Source organism: Tetrao urogallus (genome assembly GCF_951394365.1).
Source record: "Tetrao urogallus genome assembly, chromosome: 7".
NCBI classification, from domain to species: domain Eukaryota; kingdom Metazoa; phylum Chordata; class Aves; order Galliformes; family Phasianidae; genus Tetrao; species Tetrao urogallus.
In genome coordinates, this window is record NC_136820.1 from 36,135,318 (window position 1) to 36,159,245 (window position 23,928).

Here is a 23,928-nt window from a genome sequence, read left to right on the forward strand (position 1 = left end):
GTTCCTCAGAAGTGGTGTTTACATTTCTCTGGGCAGTTCGATATTCAGCGATATCTGAGAACATTCAATTTTAGACTTTTTCTATTGCTGCCAGAAAATATTTAAGTGGTATTGCAAGGTGTAAAATAACTAGACCAGCAAGTAATGTTTTAGAGGATACACTGCAACACAAATGCCATTTTTTTTTTTTTTTTTTTTTACAAGATTTAAAGTAACTTTTAATTAGTTTCACTTGAGATGAATCAGTATTAGACTATTTTATTCCTTAGACTAATATGTTCAGAGCTACTTTGAGGTTCAGTATTTGAAAATAAAACAAAATTACTTTTCTGCTACTCCCAAAATACAACTGATTTCTTAATCCATGCATTTTTATGAAGCTGATTTAAGATTTTATGAGTACAATGTAATCTTAAGTATATGGAACATTTCCAGTATCACTGTAATTTAAGAAAGCTATATTTCTCAATTTTGCAGTTAGAAATACTGTACCTATCCTCTATTTCATACAAAAATTGAAAAAAAAACCTACAAGCCATATCAGTGTTTAACCAAGTGCCATAAATTTATAATTGATTCTTTTAAAAGTGTTGATGTATACACGATCTGCTAAACTTCAGGAGGGCTGAGATTGCTACATAACACTCTTCAGCAAGTCTTTCATTTGCACAACAAAATAATTGGTTATTTTGAAAGGCTGAATGTTTTCTGCCACAAATTTTATGAGAAAGTTTCAGATAACTAAAACCTCAGACCTCAAATACGAGAAATCTCAGATTATACAAAAACTCTGATTGACTACTAATATATAATAGTGTGTATGCCATTGTTGCTGCTTCTCCCTTCCCCCCAGGCAGAGAAATGTCACACTGCAAACCCCACAGAGTGCAAAAGAACTCCCAGACACACACGCTTCTTCCATTTAAGACTATTTTGGATACTCTGAGTCCAGTGTTCTGAAACAGGCTCCCTGTTTCTGCAACAGGTTGAACCTTTCCTGCCCACACTTCTTCCTTTCATTCGCACATGGATTTTCTGCACTTTGATATGACCCAACCATGAAAATATCAATCTCCAGATGTCTCTCTGCCTTTTCGTTGGGAAGAAAGCCCTCTCATACTGTTCATCAACAATATCTATTTAACCTTTCTTTCTAAACTCTTCATCTTAGCTCCTGGCAGAGCTTTCCTGCATATTTTCATTATTTCACCTGCATTTCTAACCAGTACATTTCTTTCCCAAGAATGCTAGTACTCTCCATGTACAAAAATCTCAGCCAAGGAACCATTGTGTCTTCTTGCAAATTCCATTTCTGTAACTGATGAGTTTGAGCTCCCCAAGAAATGGAAATAAATTCTGCCACCAGCCACATGACAGTCTTCTGTCTTAGCTCTGCTTACACTGCAAAGGGGATGTAGCTCTTTCCCAACTCATTGTAACACTTGCATTATAAGAACTTGACTAATAGCTTAGATTTCTTTGATACTTATTCCTTGAGCCAGTTTCCCAGGAGAAAAAATTAGGACTTTTAGATGAATCTTGAGTTGTTTTTGATTTTTTTTTTTTTTTTTTTTGTAGAGTGGTTTTTGATAGTTTTTTTTCCCAGTGATCAACCTCACCTCTGTTGAAAAGAAGATAAAGTACTGGTACCCCTCGACCTCCTATTCTAGCAAAAAAGTTGGAGTAAAATATGACCCCCTCACTCTATTTCTTAAGTTTTTTTCACATGTACAATGCAGTCCTTCCTCCAGAAATCTAATATGTCAGAAACATTATTTTAATAGATAATGTAAAATCGGAACTAAGCTGTAACAGTAGAAATCACTTAGTTGAAATATTAACAATTCTTCATTCCAAATTTACCCGATCTAGTCCCAAAAGATTCTTAACACAACGCTGTCACCAACCTCACTGATCTTCCTTTATTGCCCATTCTTAAGCCAATGAGGAGACATGGCAATCAGACACATGCTCTATGCTCTGTTTCGCAGCTCTGGGAAGCTTGAAGGTAGGACAAGGAGCCAGACCACAGAAGCAGCTGCTTCCAGTGGAGCAATTCCAACATGGTTGCTCTTTCACAGAGAAAGGCAAAACAGGGAAGGGCAAAAAGTCAGAAAGGAATTTCCACTGTATTAGAATTTTTGTCCTTGTCATTGTCTGCAAGTACAATTCACAGGACCCAGCAAATTTACTTTATACAGGATGCAACTGTCTTTTTAAGATGGTAATCTAATAGAGCCATAAAAACCAGGTATTTTCCAGGTTTTATGGAACTTTTGTGTTTGTACATTAATGTTATGGAGTCTTGCTGAACTGTAAATCATGTTTACTGCAGCAGATATTCAAAAATAGTCACATCTAGAAATGACTGCATTTTCTAACATCTATTATTTATTTCCTTTGATTTTTAAAGTGTGCAAACAATGTATTCATCTTTTCAAAACGTAAACCCTCCAAAATGTATGCTTCTATGTAAATATGTTTGTAGATACTTAAATATTGCAGTCATAAATTTATGTTCTCTTACGTTGCATGTGTCAAGAACACTTGCCTACAAGAACAACAAGATTGCCAAAAAATCTTCCAAGTCTGGCCAGAAGTGCAGTATTTATACTTGAATTAAAATTAATTCCATGTGCAGGCTAAAGTAGCACTCCATCAATAAAGCATTTCAACCACTGTCTGTGGTATGGCACAGAGGCATCTCTTTTCAGCTTTATCTGACACTAGGGATTTCTTGCTTTACGTAGCTAAAAATTGACAGAGAACTATTTTAAGTATATCTTCAAGTACTTTGTTTAATTTATATCTAGTTTAAATAGCTTGGAAGACTTGGGTGTACATTAAAACATGAACAAGTATACATTTAAATTCTGAAAACAAAGTCTTTTCATATGATGGAATTTTGTATTAAAAATACATCTTACCAGGTACTCACTACAGGATCTCCATTCTAATTCTAGTTCTAAGCCATTAAGTAATTTTGCGTGTTGACATCTCAAATAAAATACATTTATTTCTAAAATGGAGGAGCATGAAAAATTTATTTTCCTATTTGCCCTTCTCATACTTCACTCAAAATGGTTTCAAACAAATGTAAATATGTTTCAGTATTGAATCATGTCCAGTGCTAAAATCTAAATGTATGGATATGAAGGATCTAATGAGGAGAGAGAGTTTGTGAACTACATCATCAGGAGCCATTTAGCTAAAGAGGGTGGTTCATAGATATGCCAATGAAAAGATTTCTAGGCGTTCATCAACAGTAACGAATTTCAAGTATTCTCTCTGGGAGGATCTGAGGGTTATTACTAAAAAGCAACATGGTTATTTCTCTCAACTCTCAGAAAGGTAGAAAGACGTGGTCCATAAAACAGAAACAAGCTATCAGTCAACTGAAAGATTTTAAAACCACATCTTGGACTGAAATTACATGCAAATCAAAACAAAAACAAACAAACAAACAAACAAACAACCTGTATCATGGAAATCGCATATGTAGTGTGTTCAGCATTAGGGATAGCTGAACAAGTTACTTGCTGGATGTTATATCAGATTAAACTCATGAAGATTTACTTTAGAGTAGCTAAAATGACAAGAATATAGAGGTTAAATCTAGAAAGGATGAAGCATAAAGAATTTAGAGACTTGTATTATCCATCTGTTTCCATGCCTCTGGCTATGGACAGTAGCACAGGTCTCACATACATGAGCTAAGAAAAAACACTGAGAGTGCATTAAAATACTTTTCTCTGATGCTGAAAGGACTGGAAGAAGATCAATCTGTTCTTACTCCTCATCATTTATTTTGTTGTACCAACAAGTACAACAACACAATCATTTTTATCTGTCAGATCTGTGTATGCTCTGCAGCTGTACTCAAAAAAATAGATAAACCAGCAACTTCATTAGTAACTTACATTACTTAAATTCCTGTCCAAACTTGTGAAGGAATTTTTCCTGAGAGAAAAACATGACTAGTTCTAGAGTTTTCCAGAAGAGTTGAGGGGATTTGTTTTGTTTTGTTTTCAGACATACACAGAAGTCTAAGAATCTTTATTTGTATACTCCAAAAGATTTTCAACAACTCTGTGTAAAAAGCCTTTTTTGTTTTAGAGGATCTGTTTATCATATATTTTCTTGCTCACTGAGAGCAACTATCCAGACACAAGACCATGTTAGAACTACTTCAGTCATGCGTTAATCATAGTTGATGAAAGACTTTAGGCAAGTATTCAGTTTTAATAAAAACTCCTGAAAGTTACTATCCACATAAAGAAATATCTTGGAAACTTTCAAAAAGCAAAATAGAAACCTAATAATTAATAAAGAAATTATACCATCTTAAGTTTTAAATAACACTGAACAGATGGCTTAATCTAAGGGTCTACATAAGCCAAAAACAGCAGATAAAAATGCAGGGGAATAAGGGTGGGTGTTAGGGTGTTAGGAAAGCAAACAGCTCAAGTCTTCAAGCATGTGACATGGCAGGGCTATTGTAAAATCAAAAAAAAAAACAAAACAAAACAAAGAATGAGAAGTTGATATGGTGTCCTCAGATGTAGAGAAGAAAAAAAGAAAGTGGCTTTTTTTTTTTTTTTTTTTTTTTTTTAAATCAATACTCCTAACTTACCCTTAAATATTTTGCAAGTTTCTGAATTCCCCAGTATTCTGATGGCAAATCAGTGCTTCCTTCCTGGTGACGTACAGGTTGTTCTTCATCTTCATCAGTCTCTGAAGAACTTTCACTAACTTCTTCAAACATGTCTGATATTTTACTAAAAATGAATTAAGACCATCATTCACTTTAGATAGCTTTAAAGGATTATGAACAAGCATATGTTTAATAGGTATAACAATTCTGCCTAATAATAGCATTGGAAACACGTGATTATCACTACCAAACACTAAGTATGGTGATAAATATTGTAAATACAGGAAATATTAATTAAAATTTTGAAGAAAAGACAAGTAAGCCATACCATTTTAAAGCTGATTGTATTTTAACAGATTCAGAAGAAGTACCAGAGGCTTTCTTTTTTTTTTTCCCAGATACAGTACTCTTTCTCTGTCGTTCTTTTTCTCTTGCAACTTTGTCACTAAAATGTAAGAAAAAGCTATGTTTGGATACAGATTATATCAGCACATACGACTTCATGAATCTGCACAGTAGATTTCATTAAAAAGAAAACATGCTGTATCTTAAATGACTAATTTTATGTCATGAAAACAGTGGAATATTATAAAATTTGCATGATGCCAACCTGTATGTAAAACAAGATCAATGAAGTATATGCAGCCAGACCACTGGTTCATCTGTCCTAGCATACCACCTCCAACCATGACCACTACCAGCTTTCTAGGTAATAGTACAAGATCAACAGAGAAATCATTTTTTTCCAGAATATTTCTCAGAAAATTTTGGTTCAGGGAAATCTTAAGTGTCCTCACATAAGCAGTTCTGAATTATTTTTTTTTCCCATGAATTTGCTGGCTTGCTTTTTTTTATCTCAAGAAAATGAACGGACTTTAACATCCTGTGGCAAATAATAATAATAATGATAATAATATTTTTAGAGCTTAGATGTGTTCTGTGAAAAAAAATAGGTCCCTTTGTTCTGAACTTTCAGTCTCACTGAGACTCGCTTCACTTGATGTCCTATGTTTTTTGTATTAGAACAGACATCTTCTTCAGTCATAACTCATGTTTTCAAAAATCTCATTTTCCTCCAGGTAGAGGAGTCCTAGTCTGTTTTGCTGTTCTTGACACTGAATTGTTCCACTGTTTTGATCGTGGGCCCAATATTATGTATCTTCCTTTCCTTGTATTTCAAGAAGAGTCCCAGGCCCAACTGAGGAAAACTTTTGGTGCTTTTTTGGTTCCTAATTTACAGTGCTGTGAAAACGAAATGTACTTTTTTGCCTGGGTTGATAATACTAAAATAGAAATAACAGTAATTGCTAGCACAAGTTAGGGAGAGCTACAGAAAATTCAATTACAAAGATAACTACTTACCTGCGGGCAGCAGAAAGACCAATATTCTTCCACTTCATAGATGGTTCTAATATCCTCTTGTCAGTGGATCTGCTTTTTTCAGCAGAACTTTTCTTTTTCTCATATTCATTCTTTTCTGTGTAATCATCAAGGTTTGGGGATTGGCCAGAGACCTTAGCAACTACTTCTACAAGCTGATCATTTTTCTCATATGTCGGTTCTTTAAAAAATGTAAATTCCTTACAAAAGAAGAAGATAGGTTTTGCCAGTCATACTTCTAAATGAGCAATGGACATTAAAACAATAACTTATCAGCAAAATTTGAGGTGAAGGGCTTAAAAATGTATTTATTAAATGTAGAATTAAATTATAGGTATAAAATGAGATTACCTTTAAAAGAATGAAACGTTAGATTAATCTGAAAAGCAACTGCATGCAGACTAAAAGTTTCAAAATAAATGAAATAAATAGATTTGGAATTTCTTGAATAGACTTGGGTATTGAGTGTATTTCATTTCCTAGTATGTTAAATAATTTGCAGTACAAACACTTTTATACAACCTAATGCCCAGTAAGTTTTAAGACTTGGTCATTCTGCTCTCTATGGATTCCTTATATTAATAAATATTTCCTTGCACAAGGCATTTACAAAAAAATCCCATCAAAAAAAATAAACAAAAGTAAAACTGAAAATAGGCTATAATAAACTGCTAGACTTCAGTTCCAAGTAATTTAATTTGATATAGTTTAGAATTAATATAAATGCTTTCCATTTCAGTTTTTTTCATTTGCTGTCTCTCAAAAGAGACAATGGTGAACAAGACACATGTCAAAACAGAGCTGAGTGGCACCTACCAATCCTTCAGCTGTCAATGTCTGGTACCATGGCTGATCAAAAATATCCAGAACAGCGAAGACTCCTGTCAACTGTTATTTTCTATTGGAACATATTCAATTTTTACAGGAAAGATAGCATATGATCGTTACTCATTATTGTTGCAGCTGTCTCTACCAGATAGGCAAAGACATTCTTTCGTATCTGATATAAGGCAGATTTAAGGAGACTGTCACAGTATGATCTGTCTTCGATTAGTCTCTGATGAGAATGGGCTGTTCCTAGCTTGCTAACCCAAATGTCTTATCATAAATTAACTCTTGTTAATTCTCCTATTCCAAAAAGATATTCTAAACAAGACAATTTATCATGATTGTCAGGGAATTGATGCTGTTGCTACACCAGCTAAACATGTTTTTAAAAGTATATTTCCTACAGCAGTGTATGCCAACACAGCACTTGAAGATGTTAACAAACAAGACCAAGAAGATATTAAGCAAGTTAATTGGCTCTGCAATATATGTGTACATAACTAGCCTTTTGAAACGCTCCTCAGAAAATAAACCAAAACTGTTTCCAGTTGTAGTTTAGTTTATACAGGCGATCTTGAAAATAGTTTTTTTGTCCTTTTTATAGTTCTAGTGCAGAGGTGATTTTCCTTTAAACACAAATGTAGAGCTGCACGACAGAAATAACTCATTTATATTCTAATTTTAGAATGCAGAGTGTACTAAACAAGCTCATCAGCAAGGCAACCAGATAGGATATTCCTATTGAATAGGATGGCATGGCTGACACTCTTCAGGGAATACAGAATCAATTATTTATACGACTACTAAAGGAATACAACGTAAATTCTATTTGCTTAGTCTTATTTAACTTTTAAACATAGATACAGTATATGTATCAGCTCCATTGCCATTTAGAATTAGAATTTTGAAAAATATTAAAATACCAACTTATTTTACATTTCATGACCATCACATGAAGCCAAATCACTTTGATAATGCTTTAAAACAGTAACGACCTAAACATTCACACATTGGCCCATTTATGAAATGTAAACCAATATGTAGATATAAAATTAAAGAAATATTTGCATACAGGATAAGTAAAATCCATATTAGAACTTTTGCACTCATTGCACTTTTGAACGAAAAAACTTACAAATTTAATTCCATTACCATAAGCTACTGTACCTATGTGTACAATTTAAAATGTACTGTTCTTTCAGAACTGTCAGATTTTCTTGTCTCAAAAAAGTAAATATCAGCCCTAAACCTCCCCAGACTGGTACCTAAGCAAATGAAATTTTCCCTGTTAATGTCTTCCTCCTTAAGATAATTACAATGTAATGATTTTTACCACAAAGCTATTAATCTGTTATAAGCACAACAGAAGTCTGAAAAAAATGTGTTGGTTTTTTTTTAATAACAGGAATGATGGAACAACTACAATTGTAGTGGCACAACTGATTCTGTTTTAACAAACAAAACATGATGCTTCTAACACTAATTTAGAGCTCTAAACAAATGGCAAATGCATTTTTTAGTGACTGAAACAACAGTGATTGTGTAAACTGGACACATAACTCTTAGCTCTGAAATTTAAATCAGGCAGTTCTTGTAAAAAAAAAAAAATTGGGCTACTTATATTTGAGTAACAAAAAAATGAAGATAAAAATTCAAGTGGTTTCAATCATGGAAAAATATTGTCATAAAAAGTTGACCTTTTCTGTAAGGATATCATATTTTCCTACTGTGACATTTCCAGTGTTCCATAAGGAATAACATTAGAAGACAAGTAGAATTTTTTAATGCAAAATTAGAAACTGACCTCACATGCTGGATCAAACCTCATGACACTGTATGATAGAACTATAACTGAAATAGTGTAGTATCTGCTTTCAAGTAAAGAAAATGAAAAACCAAAAACGTGCGTCCACAATTCTAAAATGTAAGCAATTTTAATAACATTAAGGATTACGAGGGTTAGTATTAATACTACATATCAAGTGCCATATCCGAGGTAAGCACTCTAGCTTTGCTCATGTTGTTCTTCCTGTTGACCTGAGAAATTTTTCATGTGCATACAACAGCAGTTTCTTCTTTTTATATTTTTTCATTTGTTTCTTTTGTGATTGGGCTGGGTTCTGCTAACATCTGCAAAGGACATGACCAGCTGAACCAGTATCAGTTGCATAAAGCTTGCAGATACATTAGATTCCAATGCAGGTTTATTCTGCATTCAGGCTGATTCCAGAGGGAAGGTGCATTTGTGAGGTTTCATTGAAGCCATGCTACAGAGGAACAGGCTGTGCAGTTGGACACAAGGAGTACAAGCCCTCTCCACAAGTAACAGAACCCCAGTCAACTCTGTGCCTTTAAGCAGACACTAAGACTTTCTTTTAAGCACACAATTCATGGTTTTATCATAGAATTGTTATTTTCAAATAAACAAAAGTTAAGAAGAATTGTACCTTCCTGAAATCTTGAACACATGTATGTTTTATTCAAGACTACACATTAATAATTATTGCTTATTAAGGTTTTTATTTTCCATTTCACGACAGTGGAGCTAACTTACTCTGAAGCACAAACTGATCTCTCAGAAGGTTTAGACCAGCCATAAAATAAAGTCTGTGACGTCAGTACTTCTTAACTAACAACTACCTGAATGTAAACTGGCAGCTATTGCACTTTAAGTTACATCGCAATTATCAGGAAGGTATGTTGGTTAGAATAACAAGAAGTCTGAATTCAAGGTGTGATTAGAGTAAGGATGAAACTTACTACTTCTGTAAGAGAGAATAACTCCCTTTTTACACCACAACTTAATTATTCGCAAAAAGCATGTATTTAACTGAGATTTGAGAATGTGCAAACAAAAATAATGAAGGCATCTCTCATATTTCAAAATTCTGCATTTAACCAAAGATTTAACTTTGATATAGAACATCAATATTCAGGTCTATAATGTAATTCCTATCAATATACATTTGTACAAACTAGAATATACACTTACAATCAATATATACATACCTGCTTAGCCATATTTTCCACAAACTTAGGTGATCTTTCTCTTAAAAATGTGACAATATCTTTATACACATCACTTTTTCTTTCATAGTCAATTTCATCTTTACCCTTTATTTCACCCTTCAAGAAAGAATAAATTGAAGTTATTAACAGTATTGCTTAATTTAATCTGTATCATAAAACACTGCCAAAGAGCACATGGGTCATACACTGTAAAGAATTAGGTGCAGAAGCCTCACACTTAGCACAGAGTTCATCAGACTTCAGTAAATGACACTGAAAATGCATGGATCACCTCTGTGGATCCATCAGATAATTAAGGTCCTATATGCAGTTCTGCAAGTTAAAGTTCATTGTACTGCATGTTGTTCAACTGAAAAGGATTTAGGACTCGTAGCAAACAAACAAACAAACAAAAACAAACAAACTAAATGTGATCTATTTTTTAATTCTTAGGAAAAGCACTTTGTAAAGTTACACTTGATGGACATCAGTTTCTCTTCAAAATATCGGTCCCTGCGTAAACTAAGTAAAGGACTATTATCCCTCTACAAAATCTGCAAAGAGCTAACTGGAATGAAAAGCAGACAAAAAGAGATAAAGAATTTCTAGAATAGCTCCACTGAAAGTAGAAAGAACTGCTTATATCTTATAAGAATACAAATGCAAGCTCATATGTATGAGTGACAATATAAAGCATCATCAGTATTAGCCATACAGTAACATCACATCCTAGATCAGGATCAGTGAGGACCTAGAGATGTACCTAGTCCCACAGTGCTTTCAATAGGGGTAGTGTGAAGGACTTCAGGCACATGCAAAGACCAAACAAGCTCTGCTACCAAAAAACATTGAATACACTCCTGCTATAGAGCTTAAAGGAAAAGCACTCTAAATGTATGGGAAAATTAGTATATTATTCCTTCCCACTACTAGCATTACTATTTCTTCTCCATCAGTATAAGCAAACTAACTCTACAAGTCTTACATCTTCAATACTGTTACCCCAAACCTGATGGACTTTTTATTGTAGCACATAAAAATATTTTTTACTCTATGGTATTCCTTAATATTACTTACTCCATTTAAAAACACTCCTGCTGTGCTGCAAGTGATACACAAAGGATCAGTGTCGTGTGGTTTGATGATTAAGTAACAAATTTCCCCGTGCACTTGTCTCCATGGAGGAGCTCTGCATCCATTAGAGAATGTGTAATCTGTAACCAATTAGCATTAGTGTTTTTACCCAATTTAGAATTATATTTTCTGAAGATTAATATAATACACGTGCAAATCAAGCTCCTTGAACAATATGTTACACTTAAGTATTCACACTCTGTTGGGAATCAGTCATATAAAACTCTGTGCACCACAGCCTAACCCAACAAAGAACTGTGACTATGCCTAACATGTTTCATGTTCAAGGACTCAGTTTATTACCTCTACTTCTAATGAAGACATATGATATTTCTCTAAGTAAAGGCTAGAGAAGCACATTCCATATCTGAAAATATATTTTATTTGACTTCCTATCTTTAAAGAGGAAAAAAAAAAAAAAAAAACCAATTTTAATTTATTAATGGAATTATTTTAACACATTCCATGTAACAGTCAAGTACTTCAATAAAGGTATATGTAAATGCTAGATATGATAAAATTTGGACCTGATGTGTATTCCAGTGATTCCAGTACTGTATTCTCTCCTTTCCCAGAGAAATTCTTGAGAAGATTCACTTCATTATTCACAGCAGCTGGGTTTAGTCTTACATCTCTGCAATTAATATAAAACAGTCTAAAATCTATTCATCAAAAGGATGCACACTGAGATATTAAAATGGAATATAATACGATTTTTTTCTTGTACACAAACTTTTAGTAGTAGCAACTGAGGTCTGGGATGGGTCACTTACCACTGATTTTCTTTGTTTCACCTGTTAGTTCAAAGACATTTAATTCACAGCTAGGAAGTTCTTGTAACTATGAAACAGACTCAAGTGTTTTCACGAAGAAATAATCAGTTCCTTGAAAATACTTAACTGCTACTTTGTTATTTGTACAAATTACTTCAATTTGCTATGAAATGCAAAACATATGCAATAAAAAAACCTAAACACTTGTAGGCACACACGTACCCACACCTACAGCAAAATCTTTAGGGAAAAGAACTTTTCAGTAACTTAGCAAACAGTGAAAGTTATTTCAATAAATATAGTTATATTACATGAAAAGCACATGTTGTGGGTTGAAAACAATGTAATTTAACAATAAAATGAAAATTATGCATGAGCTGACATACTAAGGTTGCCTTTGAAGTGCACTTACTGTGAAATGTGTTTTAAAGAACTGTTAAGGAGTTGCATATCCAGCTGATGAAGAAGAATAGCGATTTTCATTTTCATCTCTGTTTGAGGATCATCATCTTTTTTCATTTTTTCAAGTAAGCACAACAGTGAGGTATCTTCTCCTTCAACAGTCCCATATTCAGGGCCAAGAATTTTAACTATAGGATCCCTGTTAGCTGTAAACATGAAATAGAATCCATATAATGGGGTGCTACATTGAAAAGATTAGTTAGTGAGACTAGCGCTTTTTATATCAACTGCTGAATAATTTTATGTTATTGATTTACAAAATTAATTTTTAAAAAAATCATGACATCAAGAGATGATTATTAAATAGTCCTTTTTATCAAAAGTCTGCTTTCCTCTAAATATGCCCAGTTGATGATCAAAACAGGAAATGAATGGGCTTAACTCACTGAAAACAGATCATTTGGGAAACAAGATTTAGTGTTAAAGAAAGTATTTAAAGTTTTCTAGCAGCGTTCCCAATGGCTCCATTACTTCTTCAGCTGTGCCAGCTGTCCTTTTTTTTTGGGTAAAGAGTGACATGACTGCATGTCAGTGGGTTTTACAAAAACAATTTGCCCTCTTCTTGAAAATGAAGTCCCATGCAGCTGTGAATGTATCAGCACGATACTCTGCCCATATTATTCATGGTTGATCACTATCAGCGACAGGACCTCAGCTCAGATGAGTCTTAAGTTTGATTCAGTGTATTTACAGTTTCATATTGCAGATCCAATTTCTATTAACAGTACTTAGAAATACTTCTGACCTCTTTTACTTCCCGTGAGAGGGGGATATCCAGTTTAGCATAGGGATCTTGTCAGTTGGAAACACGGGACTAGAATACGACACCACAAAAGTAGCTGTGCACGTGTTTTTAAGTTTTTGTGAGAATGACCTGGAAGTGTACACTATGAAGCTTGTGCAGGTAAGAATGTCTTAAGCATATGAGGTTTAATTTGAAAATCCTTACAGGGTGTAACATTTTAAAAGGGCATTAAACTATGGACATAGGAAAAAAGTGCTATTAGCCTCTAATGATACATTGTTCTTCTGAAACTTAAACCTACTGTCTGTTGCAATATAGTCTGCATTATTCAGTATACATGATTTTGAATATGCAAATCAGCAGTTTAATTTTATTTCACATTTCTCTGTTACTGATTACTGTGAAGTAAAAGAACAGAAACTTCATTAAGCCCTGGATCAGCACTTTCAGCCACGTTCTTGAGTCAACGCCTTTTCAAACACCTACAATGAAGACATGCATTTCTTTTTTCACATTTCATAAACACAAATCCAAGGAAAAGAGATATTTTTTAAGAGAGAGGAAAGACTGGGGGGTGGGGGGGAAAGAAGAAAAAAAAAAAAAAAGGAAACCTTCAAGGCATGCCTGTGCTTCCTTTAACTTTTTATCCACGTTAATTTGTAGCAAATGGGACAGCTGGTCAAAATTGCGAACTTTGAGATTTGAGGCTGTGAGGAGAAGTAAGGGTTGTCCATGTTCATCTTTGGCTTCAGACTGAACGGTTGCTTCACTGGAAAAAAAAAAAAAGTAAATGATATCTTTTTAAAGTAGGAACAGCAAATTTTAAAAGATGAATCTTGAATGTTATTCAAGCTTCACATGATAAATCATTACAATTTCTTTAAGATGTATTTCAGTAAGCTTCCAGGATAAACCAATTTATTCACTGCAGATCACACCTGTAACTCATTTGCTTTACCCTGGTAACACCTTTAAATATAATTTTGGAAGGCTGAGTTTGTGACTGAAATCTTTTCAGACAGCATCCATCAAAATCTCTCTGAAAGTCCCTTCTTTAGGCTTAGGTTACTATGTTTTACAACAAAGCTTGATACTTCCTGTCTCCTCCTCCTGCTTTTTTAAAACTCCAAGAAATATACAGGCATAAATACTGACCACAAGAAAGAATCAAGCAGCATAGAGAAGCTTATACAGCTTATCTGGCTGTATTTTTACCATTTTGTTAGATTGAAGAAACAAGCATGTGCCTCTGGCCTATTTATTTTTCAATGTTAATTTTGAAATTCTAGAAGAATCCTTAAAGTATTTGAAAAGTAGGTCAAAGCAGTATAACTGCTATGCTGATCAAGACTGAAATTGTGTTAGTATATTAAAACTGCCTGCTCATAAAGATCTTGGAAACTATAGTTCCCAAAGAAGCTGAAATTCAAGATTGTGCTTGTTAGTCCACTTCAGAAGCAGCATTAAAACCTATACTTCTAACATTTTTGAGAATCACAGAGTTAATCAGTCAGACACCTTGTCAGAAGTCATAAGAATAGATACTGCAGTTTGTACAGACTGCTAACCAGGAAGGTCTGTATCACAATCAACACAGAACAGTCACAAACTCTCCAAAACAAAAACATTTTTAAGTTAAAAATTTCAATATACAAAGGTAAAGAATCTCACCCATGTTAGCATCTGAAATACACTGAAGTTTTACACTGAATTAGTACAATTTCACTTTGTTGTTCACCTCCAACATTTCAAACCATGCTATAGCTCAGACTTACTCTGTCTCATAACCCTCTCCAAACGCTGAACAGCCCAACTGCGTTTTCCACTCTAGGGGCTCCCTGAAGACAAATGCTGCTTCCTGAGGGTGTCTAGTGCTGAAATCCTCTGCAAACTTAACAATCTGATTTAAAAGAGATTCATTCAGAGGAGTGATTTCAAGCGTGCCAGTTCCAGAACCAGCAGCAGTCCATTGTGCAGCTCTTGCCAGTGCCGCTCCCATGGTCTTGGCTTGTCTCACAGGTGGACACCTTATCAAACAAACACAGAGAATGACTAAACTGAGCTCTTGAATGATAAGGACAATATGCTGTAATTAGACACAGCTGTAGGTTTCCTGGTTTGCTGCAGGAGAGTTTCAGTGTGCCTTCCAACTCAAGTGATTCTATGATTCTGTAACAAACGTACTTAGGAACTGGATTCTTTTACTTTAGGTAAATTCATGAAGGGGGTATTGAAGAGAAGAACTTGACAAATTTCTTTAAAGTGAAGAGGAAAACTGGTGGGAAAAGGATAAAAAGAAAAAAAAAGGAAAAAAAAACTTTCTAATTTTGATTATTTCCTGGCACTATTAGTAACTCAGGGAGCTGACAGCAGATCTGTCAGGACTAAAAACATTCATTTTCATAGAATCATAGAATGGCTTGGGTTGGAACGGCCCCTGCCACAGGCAGTGCCACCAACCTCCAAATCTGGCACTAGAGCAGGCTGGCCAGGGCCCCATCCAACCTGGCCTTAAACACCTCCAGAGATGGGGCATCCACAGCCTCTCTGGGCAGCCTGTTCCAGCACCTCACCTTCCCCTCTTTAAAAGAACTTCTCCCTGACATGCAATCTAGACATTCCCTCCTTGAGCTTAAAAGCATTCTCCCTTGTCCTATCGCCACTTACCCTTGTAAAAAGTTGATTCCCCTCCTTTTTATAATCTCCTTTTAAATACTGTCAGCCTGCAATGAGGTCACCCGGCAGCATTCTCTTCTCCAGGCTGAGCACGCCCACCTCCCTCAGCCTGTCTGTGCAGGGCAGGTGCTCCAGCCCCCTTTGCACCCTCTCCAACAGCTCTGCATCCTGCGCTGCTGACCCCAGACCCTGACGCAGCGCTCCAGCTAGGGCCTCACGAGGGCGGAGTACCGAGGGACAATCACCTCTCTGTCCCTGCTGGACACCCCTCTGTATTCCAAAGGACAAAAGGTTCTTGCAAAGTTGACGCCGCTCTTACAAACAATATATGAGCCCCCTCTGTGCGAGGAGACCCACATACACAACTCCCTCAGTGACTATCCCCCGCTTTTTTAAACGGAGGGGATTAAAAGAAGTTCCAGACCCGCCCCTCGAGCCTGTGAGGCCATACCTTGCCCTCGACAAACCGAGCCGGCCCCCGCCATCGCCTCTCGGGCCGCAGGCGAGGCGATGCGTTGCTATGGCGGCGGGGCCCGCGGCAGCCGTTACCCGGAGCAGCGGGCAAACAGCGCGAGCGGTCGCGCCTCCGGGCAGGGGGCGGGACGGGCCGAGGGGAAGCGGCGCTGCCCGAGCGCGGTGCTGCACTGAGGACGGCCCGACGGGCAGCCGTGGGTATGCTGAGGGAAGCTGAGGTAAAAAGGGCAGGGAATTTCCCAGCATAAAGCGGGAGAAGCTGTGCATGTATGTCTGTATGTAAGATAACGAAAGCAGGAATGTGTTTTTGGTGTGGAATTGAATGAAGTCATTCAGTTGGTCAAAGTTGCTTCGCACCAGCATTTAAAGGAAGACCACTGACTGCTTCATAGGTTGAAGTCAAGCCGGTAAACTCAAACCTTTCACTGGCTTTTGGTCATTACAAGCTTTAATTCATAAGGTTAACATGGACTGTTTTTATTTCTTGAGTCAGCGTGACAGATTATGCTTGAAATGCTCTTTAATTAAAGAAAATATAACGTGAAATTAGTGCTTCTTGAAAGAAGCAAAGGAAATGAAGGTAAGCTATGCCAATGAATAAAGTCCTCCCCACATATTAAGGGCAAAATGATAAATATCCAAATGTAGCAGCCCAGGCACAGAGAGGAAAGCATTGCTGTTCCCCCAGGCGTGAGGCCAAAATGCCCGTTGTGTGGTGACAGCCAGCTTCAACCCAGGAGAAATGGTTACGAGTGCATTCTGGCTGGGGCTAGCAAGCTGCGCTCACCTTCTTACTGCCATGCATCTCCTTCCAAAGGCATAGGAAAAGAATCCCTTCAAGGGCAGTCTAGCTGAAGAACCCAGCTGTCCCAACAACATAGAGTTAACGCAACCAAGGGTTATTTTACCAACTGAGAACTCAGCTGGGTAGGAAACCGCTAATAATGAGGAGGGTCAGGAAATGTATGGGGGATGTAGATCGAAGAATAACAGTGTGGGATTAATGCATTTTTTCATCGAGATGATTGTCCGTACACATTTTACTTACTGAACCTTTCCAGCAATAACTACAGATGAGTATATGCAGTCTGCACAATAATGACTTAAGAATAGCATTGGTTTTTCTTGGTTCACTGCATAAGACTAAGAAGACAGAAAATGGATATTTTGATTAGGTGAAAATGAAAGAGCATTTTTAGTCAAAAGCCTGGCTTAGGACTTGACGCAATTATTATTATTTTTCCTTTTTTGAACAGTATTGATGAAGGCACTTGCAGAATGGATTACACCTCTTCTTTTTACTGAAATAATGACCATGTAAATGTTGAAATTGGTAGGCAGAAGGTGCAAACAGCAAAATATGAAAGGGAATAAAAGCATGTTGTGCCATGGGTGGTGAGGAGTGAAGACAGTGAGTTTTCACACAGAGCTAAGTATTTTAAGCAAGAAGTCGGTGGAGTAAGAAATAGAATTCTTAAATGAGATCACTCTGTTCTACTGAAGAGTGAGAAAGGAAGATATTTCAGTGGCTAAGATAAATGGCATGTTCTGCCCTGACAGAGCATGCATCTCCACTGACCATAAAAGGAACTTGGCTTTGTTACCAATAGAACTTCCTGTGGAGGCAGATAAGTTAAAAAATGAACATGCAGAGCACGTCCAGTGAGCCAGCAGTGAGGAGTCTGGGAACAGACATTAGTGGGCTATGGATGGTGTAGAGGTTGGAGGTACTTCTGCCATTTATTTCTTGGTAGCTCAGCTGTTCTCACAGGAGGACTGCTGAGATTCTAGCACTTCCGAAGACCGCTCTTCTGATTCAATTTCTAATCTTATGTGATTAGTTTGTGTTTTATTTGGTTTTGCACCTTTACCGTATTTTCAACAGCTATTCCTCCTCCTTAGTTTTTACACCCAGTTTGAACTGGAGATTTTTTTTTTAGACTTCACTTTAGTAGACTAAACAAGTTTAGCTCTTCTAGTCCCTGCCTGCAATTTATTCATTTCATTTATCTTAGTATCCCTTATTTGCCTGTTTCAGTATATTTTTCTTAAGTAGCTGTGACAGTATTTCTAATACTATTTTACCAGGACCCTTTACAATGCAATTGATTGTCTTTATCTCCTTTGGAGTTCCTCAACTTCTACATTCTGTGTTGCTTTTGTTTGTGAGGTTATGTTTGTGGTTGTTGTTATCTTGAAGTTGAATTATACAAACAATTGTTTTTCCCTTACTTTCATGTGCAGCTGGTGAGTTAGTAGCTTTCTATAGGTTTTAAGCAAAATATAGCAGTTCAGCCTTACAACATCTAATTCCATTTGTAAAGGAAAGAAAATACAGCATACTGTCTTCGGTGCCAAAACTCTTCATTCACTCCCTTATGTGATAGGAGCTATTTCTGTTCCTGCTCTTGGTTTCTGTGCACTGTAGTCTTTTGCATATTATCAGATGTAAGTTGGCTGTAACAAGTCATTGCTGCTGTTATTTTGCTGGTAATGAAGCCCTGGGTGATTTCCTTGGTTGTGTGCAGGCTTGTTTTGGTGGATGACAGGAAGTTATGCCTTCTTGTATCAGCTGTCACAAAAATAGAAGCACTTAGGAACTCTCACTTTAGCTAGACTGAAGGATATTATTATTTAATACCACTTTTTGCTTTTAGCGGATTTCATTTATCAGTGCTCTTAGCAAAAGAATATGAACAGCTATCTTAGAAAGCTTTGCCTAAGAGCTCAAGTTTTGAGCAATTTTATAAGAGTGTGAAAGTATTCTTGTGGTGACTTGAAAACACAGAAATTAAAGACTGGATGAAAAATGTGTAGTCATTTGCACAATTCTTAATGTAAAAGATAAAACAGTAGATGAAATGTTTGCCTGAGCTTAGTCAAAGATGAGATCATTAGTTACTGGCGCAAAGAAATGGGGAATATGAAGAATTTGTTAACATGGAGAGAAAGGCTGTTGGAAAATTTTTTACAGTCTCAGAGTTGCAGCCAGAGTGTGTATGCAGTTTTGCTCATGTATTTTTTCCTCACATTTCAGTGGAATACTTTTAAAGTAGAACAGTAACATAAGCTGTAAAAAAAACTGTTGTGGAAGCTTATATAAAATAAAAAAGGCCATTCAAGGTAAATAATATCGTGTATTCGTTCCTTTAAGTAGCAGTTTAGCCATTCACGGGCACTTTGTCAGACAAGTTAAAAATCGGGAGAAAATGAGTTCATATTTGTCAGATTCCGTTGGTTGCTCATTCACTTGCTCTTGTTGCAACTATTTACATATTTTTGGCACTCATGGAACAAACAAAAGTTCTGCTGTTTTGATGAAGAGGTAAATGAAAGGGAAATAAAAAGATCTAGTTCTGTTGCATTTACTTTGTTTTGTATGTGTGTAAAGGCAGTACTTAGGTGCCTAGAGTTGTTAATGAACTTTTTTAATGCAGCTTAATTTTTTGCAATCTGTTGTTACATCTTTTTAAAGTAGTGCTCTGCAGAATGGCAAGGTTTCAGCTTGAGAGCTCTGAGAGAATGCAAAAAGAGAGAGGACGTGATGAGTCTGTTGATATCTTTTCTTTTAACATTCCTTTTCATAAAAAAGAATGCTTAAAACCTATCCTTTGAAAGCAAGTGACTACTCATTTTTCACTGAGTCTCTGCTTTCTGTGTTGTTATCATCTGCTTACCTCTTGTTTTCCATGTATTTACGTGCTTCAGAAAGGCCAAACAATGTCAAGTGAGCTTTATTAAACATTGGACACCGTTCAATATAGCTTCTTGGCTCTTGAAATTAAAGAAAATTGTAAAAAGTCAATGTTTCAAGTGGGAGTTAATGCAAGAAACAAAAAGGTACGGGTGTTTTGTGCATGGGTGTCCGGCAAAGAGATGGTTACTTCAACAGTCTTCAAGAAAAATGAAGCAAGAAAATATTTTGGTTAAGAAGTTCTGGATGAGTTTCTGGATAGCTCTTTTCCCAACAATGACAATAACAGAGATGCTGCTGTTCTTTTTTAGACATGGCTTCCAGATGGGAATCGTGGTGTACAGTCCAAGATTGAACATGATTTAATAGTTTTTTTTTGTTTTGTTTTGTTTTGTTTTAATCAGTAAGGAATATAATATTTCAGAATATGAACTTAGTTACTAGTCTGTGCTTCCATCTATTTTTAGATAGTTGTTTCTTCTCTTATTTTGTTCATTTTTGCTTGCCGAGGTCTTTTGAGTTTTTTTGAGTATGATTTGGAGGAAAAAATCCCAGTACTGTTCAATAACTTTATGACTTGGTCTATGTCATAACAACAGTTGGAGTACCAGGTAAGAACACTGTGCTTTTTTAACACATAGTAAATTCCTTCATATATTTTCTGTGTAGCATCAAAACAAGATATAGTTCAAGCTGTCACAGACCTCAACATGCTGACGTATCTTTTCAATGAAACCCAGTCTTTTTTTTTTCTGAATTAGTAGTACTTTACTGGGGAATAATTACATTGAATGATTTTTCTGTTAAATTTCTACCCTATCACTATATCCTCTTCACGTAATATTTCAGCTTGACATTTCTCCTATTAGAATGTGTGAACGTGTAACAACTGTGAGGAAAGCTTTGGAGAAGGATATTCTGGAACACAGTTATGTGATTATCATCTCAATTGTAACTTATTTTAAGATGCTGATTGTAGAGAGTCACTGAAGTACTGGCTCCATACGGCGCCTTTGCTGCTTCGTGTAGCAGTGCAGCCCTTTGTACAGAGAAAAGATTAATGGCCGATTCTCTTTACATTTCTGATTCATTCTTCCACACTTCAGTTTTTTCTTCTTTTCTTGTATGTATATTTTTCCAGATAGAAGGAGTATCCTTGCATTCTGATGTTTATATGAAGTAATTTTGCTAGAGCTACTTAATTATTTTGACTTCAATAATGTGGCAACTCAGTATTCATATAAACTACCCAAGATTTTTTAAAATTTGCCTGTTAGTTGAAGTGTAACTAAAAAATGAATAGGGTTTCTGTATCAGAAAGATACAGAAATCTTTTAAGGTTCCAGTGTCAATCAGAGTTTTTAATTTCTATTATAAAAATGAATGGATCTTCAACAGTGATACTTTTTTTCCAAAGCAATCGAGATTCGATTACAAAAAGTGAATCAGATTTTTCTCCTGAGCAGCCGGTGCTGAGCAGTAACCCCCCAAATCAAGCACCCTACTGAGGGCTTCTAGAACCCTTTCTCATTTTGGCAGCTTCCAAAAGGTTTTGGCCATCTGCTCAGTAAAACAGAAAAGGGGGAGGTAGTTTAAAATGCAGCAAACAGAATTGCTACCTCTGTTTATTAGTTACTGTGTTCAGGCTGTGGTTCTGGACGTTGGAAATAACTTGATAATAAGAGCAGTGCTGCACACCAGTGTGTCTCATGCTGTGATTGAAGGGTGTTCTCTGCTTTCAGACATAATCCTTTGCAAATGAATGCTACCGACATGCCCAAATGCCTTCTGCTTTCCTGCTGGTTTTTAAAAATTCTCGCCTTTTTTCAAGGGAGAAAAATGAGAAAGGATTGGGCTGTTTGTTTTAGGGCAAGAGTGTGAAAGGGGGATTGTTTTAAAATTAGAAATAGTATGTCATAAGTAATCACCATTTATGGATTTCTTTTCCTAGAGGAAAAAGGAGAAGTATTGGTGGAAAATATTTTGGGCTTTAACTTGGCGCTGTTAATCAGGAAAGAGAGTTTGGCTGTTTCATAAAGATCATTTTCTCACATGAAGCGCTGATACAAACATGCAGAACACACTCCACTACATGATCTTATTTTAAAAAGAGGGATTTTAGCTATTTTTTATACCTTTGTACTTCTCAGGTATTCATCTTGCAGTTACCACTGTGATAGTCCCAGTTCACTCTCTAAGCAATTACCAGTGCAGAATTAGTGTTCTGGATAATTCCCTGCATACTTCATACGAAAGTAACATAAAAAATAAAAAGATAAAAACTCCAAATCATTTTTCCCATTATACAATCAGGAAAAAAAAAGGCCAAGAAAAGACACTGGGGCTCTTTCCCCTCTTTGTAGGTCATTGTAAGGCAGAAATTCAAGCACCTTGGAGCAATCACAGGTTTTGAAGAGACTGCTTCTATCATTTATGGTGGTATGGTAATATTATATGGGAAAATGTGAAATGGTGAGAGGAGTGCAGGTCAGAATAAAGCCAAATTGCTACAGGGTTTGAGCAGCAACTGGCTGTAAAGTCAGTGTGGAGCTGAAACTGGATGTTGCCAGGTTGAGCGTTAAACCAGCGCCTGGTAGAAAAATAGTTTATCTCAGTTTCTGCTTCATTGTGGTTGTGTTATGCAAGCTACTGAACAAAACAAAATAAGACCAACCCTCTACCAAGTCCATGGTTTATATTTCACGATACTGACATCTTCAGTCAATGTGAAGATGAAACATACACGTTATATGGGTGGGAGCAACTCCATTCCAAACCCATTTCCAGTAGAACTTCAAACTGGGGAGGAAATTTTTCTTTTTATCAAAATTATTTTTACTGAGAAAAACAGAACTGCGTGTTACATATACATGTCTTCTTGCATAGTGTACATTCTGATACAGTTAATTCAGCCAATTTTCTGGTATTATTCTCAAGATCTGTGCCATGGATATTAGAGTCCTCCATATGGGTACATTTACTCCTCTGCTTTTTTTCCACTACCTCTTGTAATAACTGCAGAAAATCAAGTGTTTTAGTCGAAATTTAGAGTCATTACAGTTGTTTTAAAGCTCTCTCATATTTTGTTTGTTTATTATAGAAAAAGTTGTGTCTAGTTGCTACATCTTCACTTATTTTTTTATAGTTCAAGCAGAGGTGTTTTTCAAAGCCCTCTATTCTTTTTACACCCAATTTATGCATAGATGAACATTTCATGTATGTTTTTTTTTGCTTTTTTCTTTAAAAGTTGTGGATTTCCAGCAAGCTTTCAACTGGGGCTGTGAAATGTAGGGGATGAAACTGCCGTTGTTTCAAAATGCCAGCACATGGGCTTTGCTTGGCATTGGAAGGAGCAGCACTGAATATTTTGAGCGTCATTTTTCCTGGAATATCAAGCTAGCATCTATTGCTGTTGTATTGTAAAGGTCGCCGATTGTGATGCCAGGACTGTTTTATGGGGTGGTTTGAAATCACTGCTCAGGTTTGGAAAGGGATTCCAGCCCTGCTGGAAAATCCTACAGGGCGAGGCTTTAGTATCAGTTCCCACTGCCATCAGCATCCGTGGATTTTGTGGGGTGAAAATTTGGCCCATCAGCAATACAGTCAGACTGCAGACAGTTTAACTTGATTTTAACAGACTTTCAAATCGTCTCATCCCTGTGACTTTCTGAAAGAGAATGTAGTTATATTAATTAAATTTCTTGGCTGAGGTTTCAGCGTAAATGGTTTGTGATTCATTATGGTTTTGGTGAAGGCTTTTGCACTGGAAGTAAGGATGGTCATTGTATGACAGGATTAGAAGCAGTTAGGCTGAAGGTCCTGAAGAATTCTTGTGATCAGCTGTTTAAGGAGATAGAAGCGTATTTAATTGTGTAAGCACAAACTGCTGTGCTGGAGTGATCGATTCTACAACGTTGTATTTTTTCAATACTTCTGTTAGTAAGCACCACTACATTAGAAGCAGTGATGTTTAAGTGCTAAAAAAGTTCTGTGCCATTAAATGGGATTAGCACAGAACAGAACTTGAGGACTCCAATCTGCAAAATTTTTTATGCCAGCAGCCCTTTGCATCTCCTGCTGGATGTGCTGTACTGCACAG

General features: G+C 36.2%; 1 protein-coding gene across 1 annotated transcript in view; it reads right to left on the reverse strand.

The window, feature by feature from the left end:
* The window catches only part of ODAD2 (outer dynein arm docking complex subunit 2), a gene marked incomplete at both ends in the record, with an annotated part of 72,034 nt that extends 57,050 nt beyond the window's left edge, over positions 1 to 14,984 (reverse strand). The window contains 9 exons of the mRNA XM_079538696.1: positions 4,634 to 4,778; positions 4,983 to 5,099; positions 6,017 to 6,234; positions 9,872 to 9,988; positions 10,949 to 11,085; positions 11,533 to 11,639; positions 12,191 to 12,386; positions 13,597 to 13,754; positions 14,761 to 14,984. Coding sequence (XP_079394822.1) covers positions 4,634 to 4,778; positions 4,983 to 5,099; positions 6,017 to 6,234; positions 9,872 to 9,988; positions 10,949 to 11,085; positions 11,533 to 11,639; positions 12,191 to 12,386; positions 13,597 to 13,754; positions 14,761 to 14,984 — 1,419 coding nt within the window. The remainder of the gene's footprint in view (positions 1 to 4,633; positions 4,779 to 4,982; positions 5,100 to 6,016; positions 6,235 to 9,871; positions 9,989 to 10,948; positions 11,086 to 11,532; positions 11,640 to 12,190; positions 12,387 to 13,596; positions 13,755 to 14,760) is intronic.
* Between the last annotated feature and the right edge of the window lie 8,944 nt (positions 14,985 to 23,928).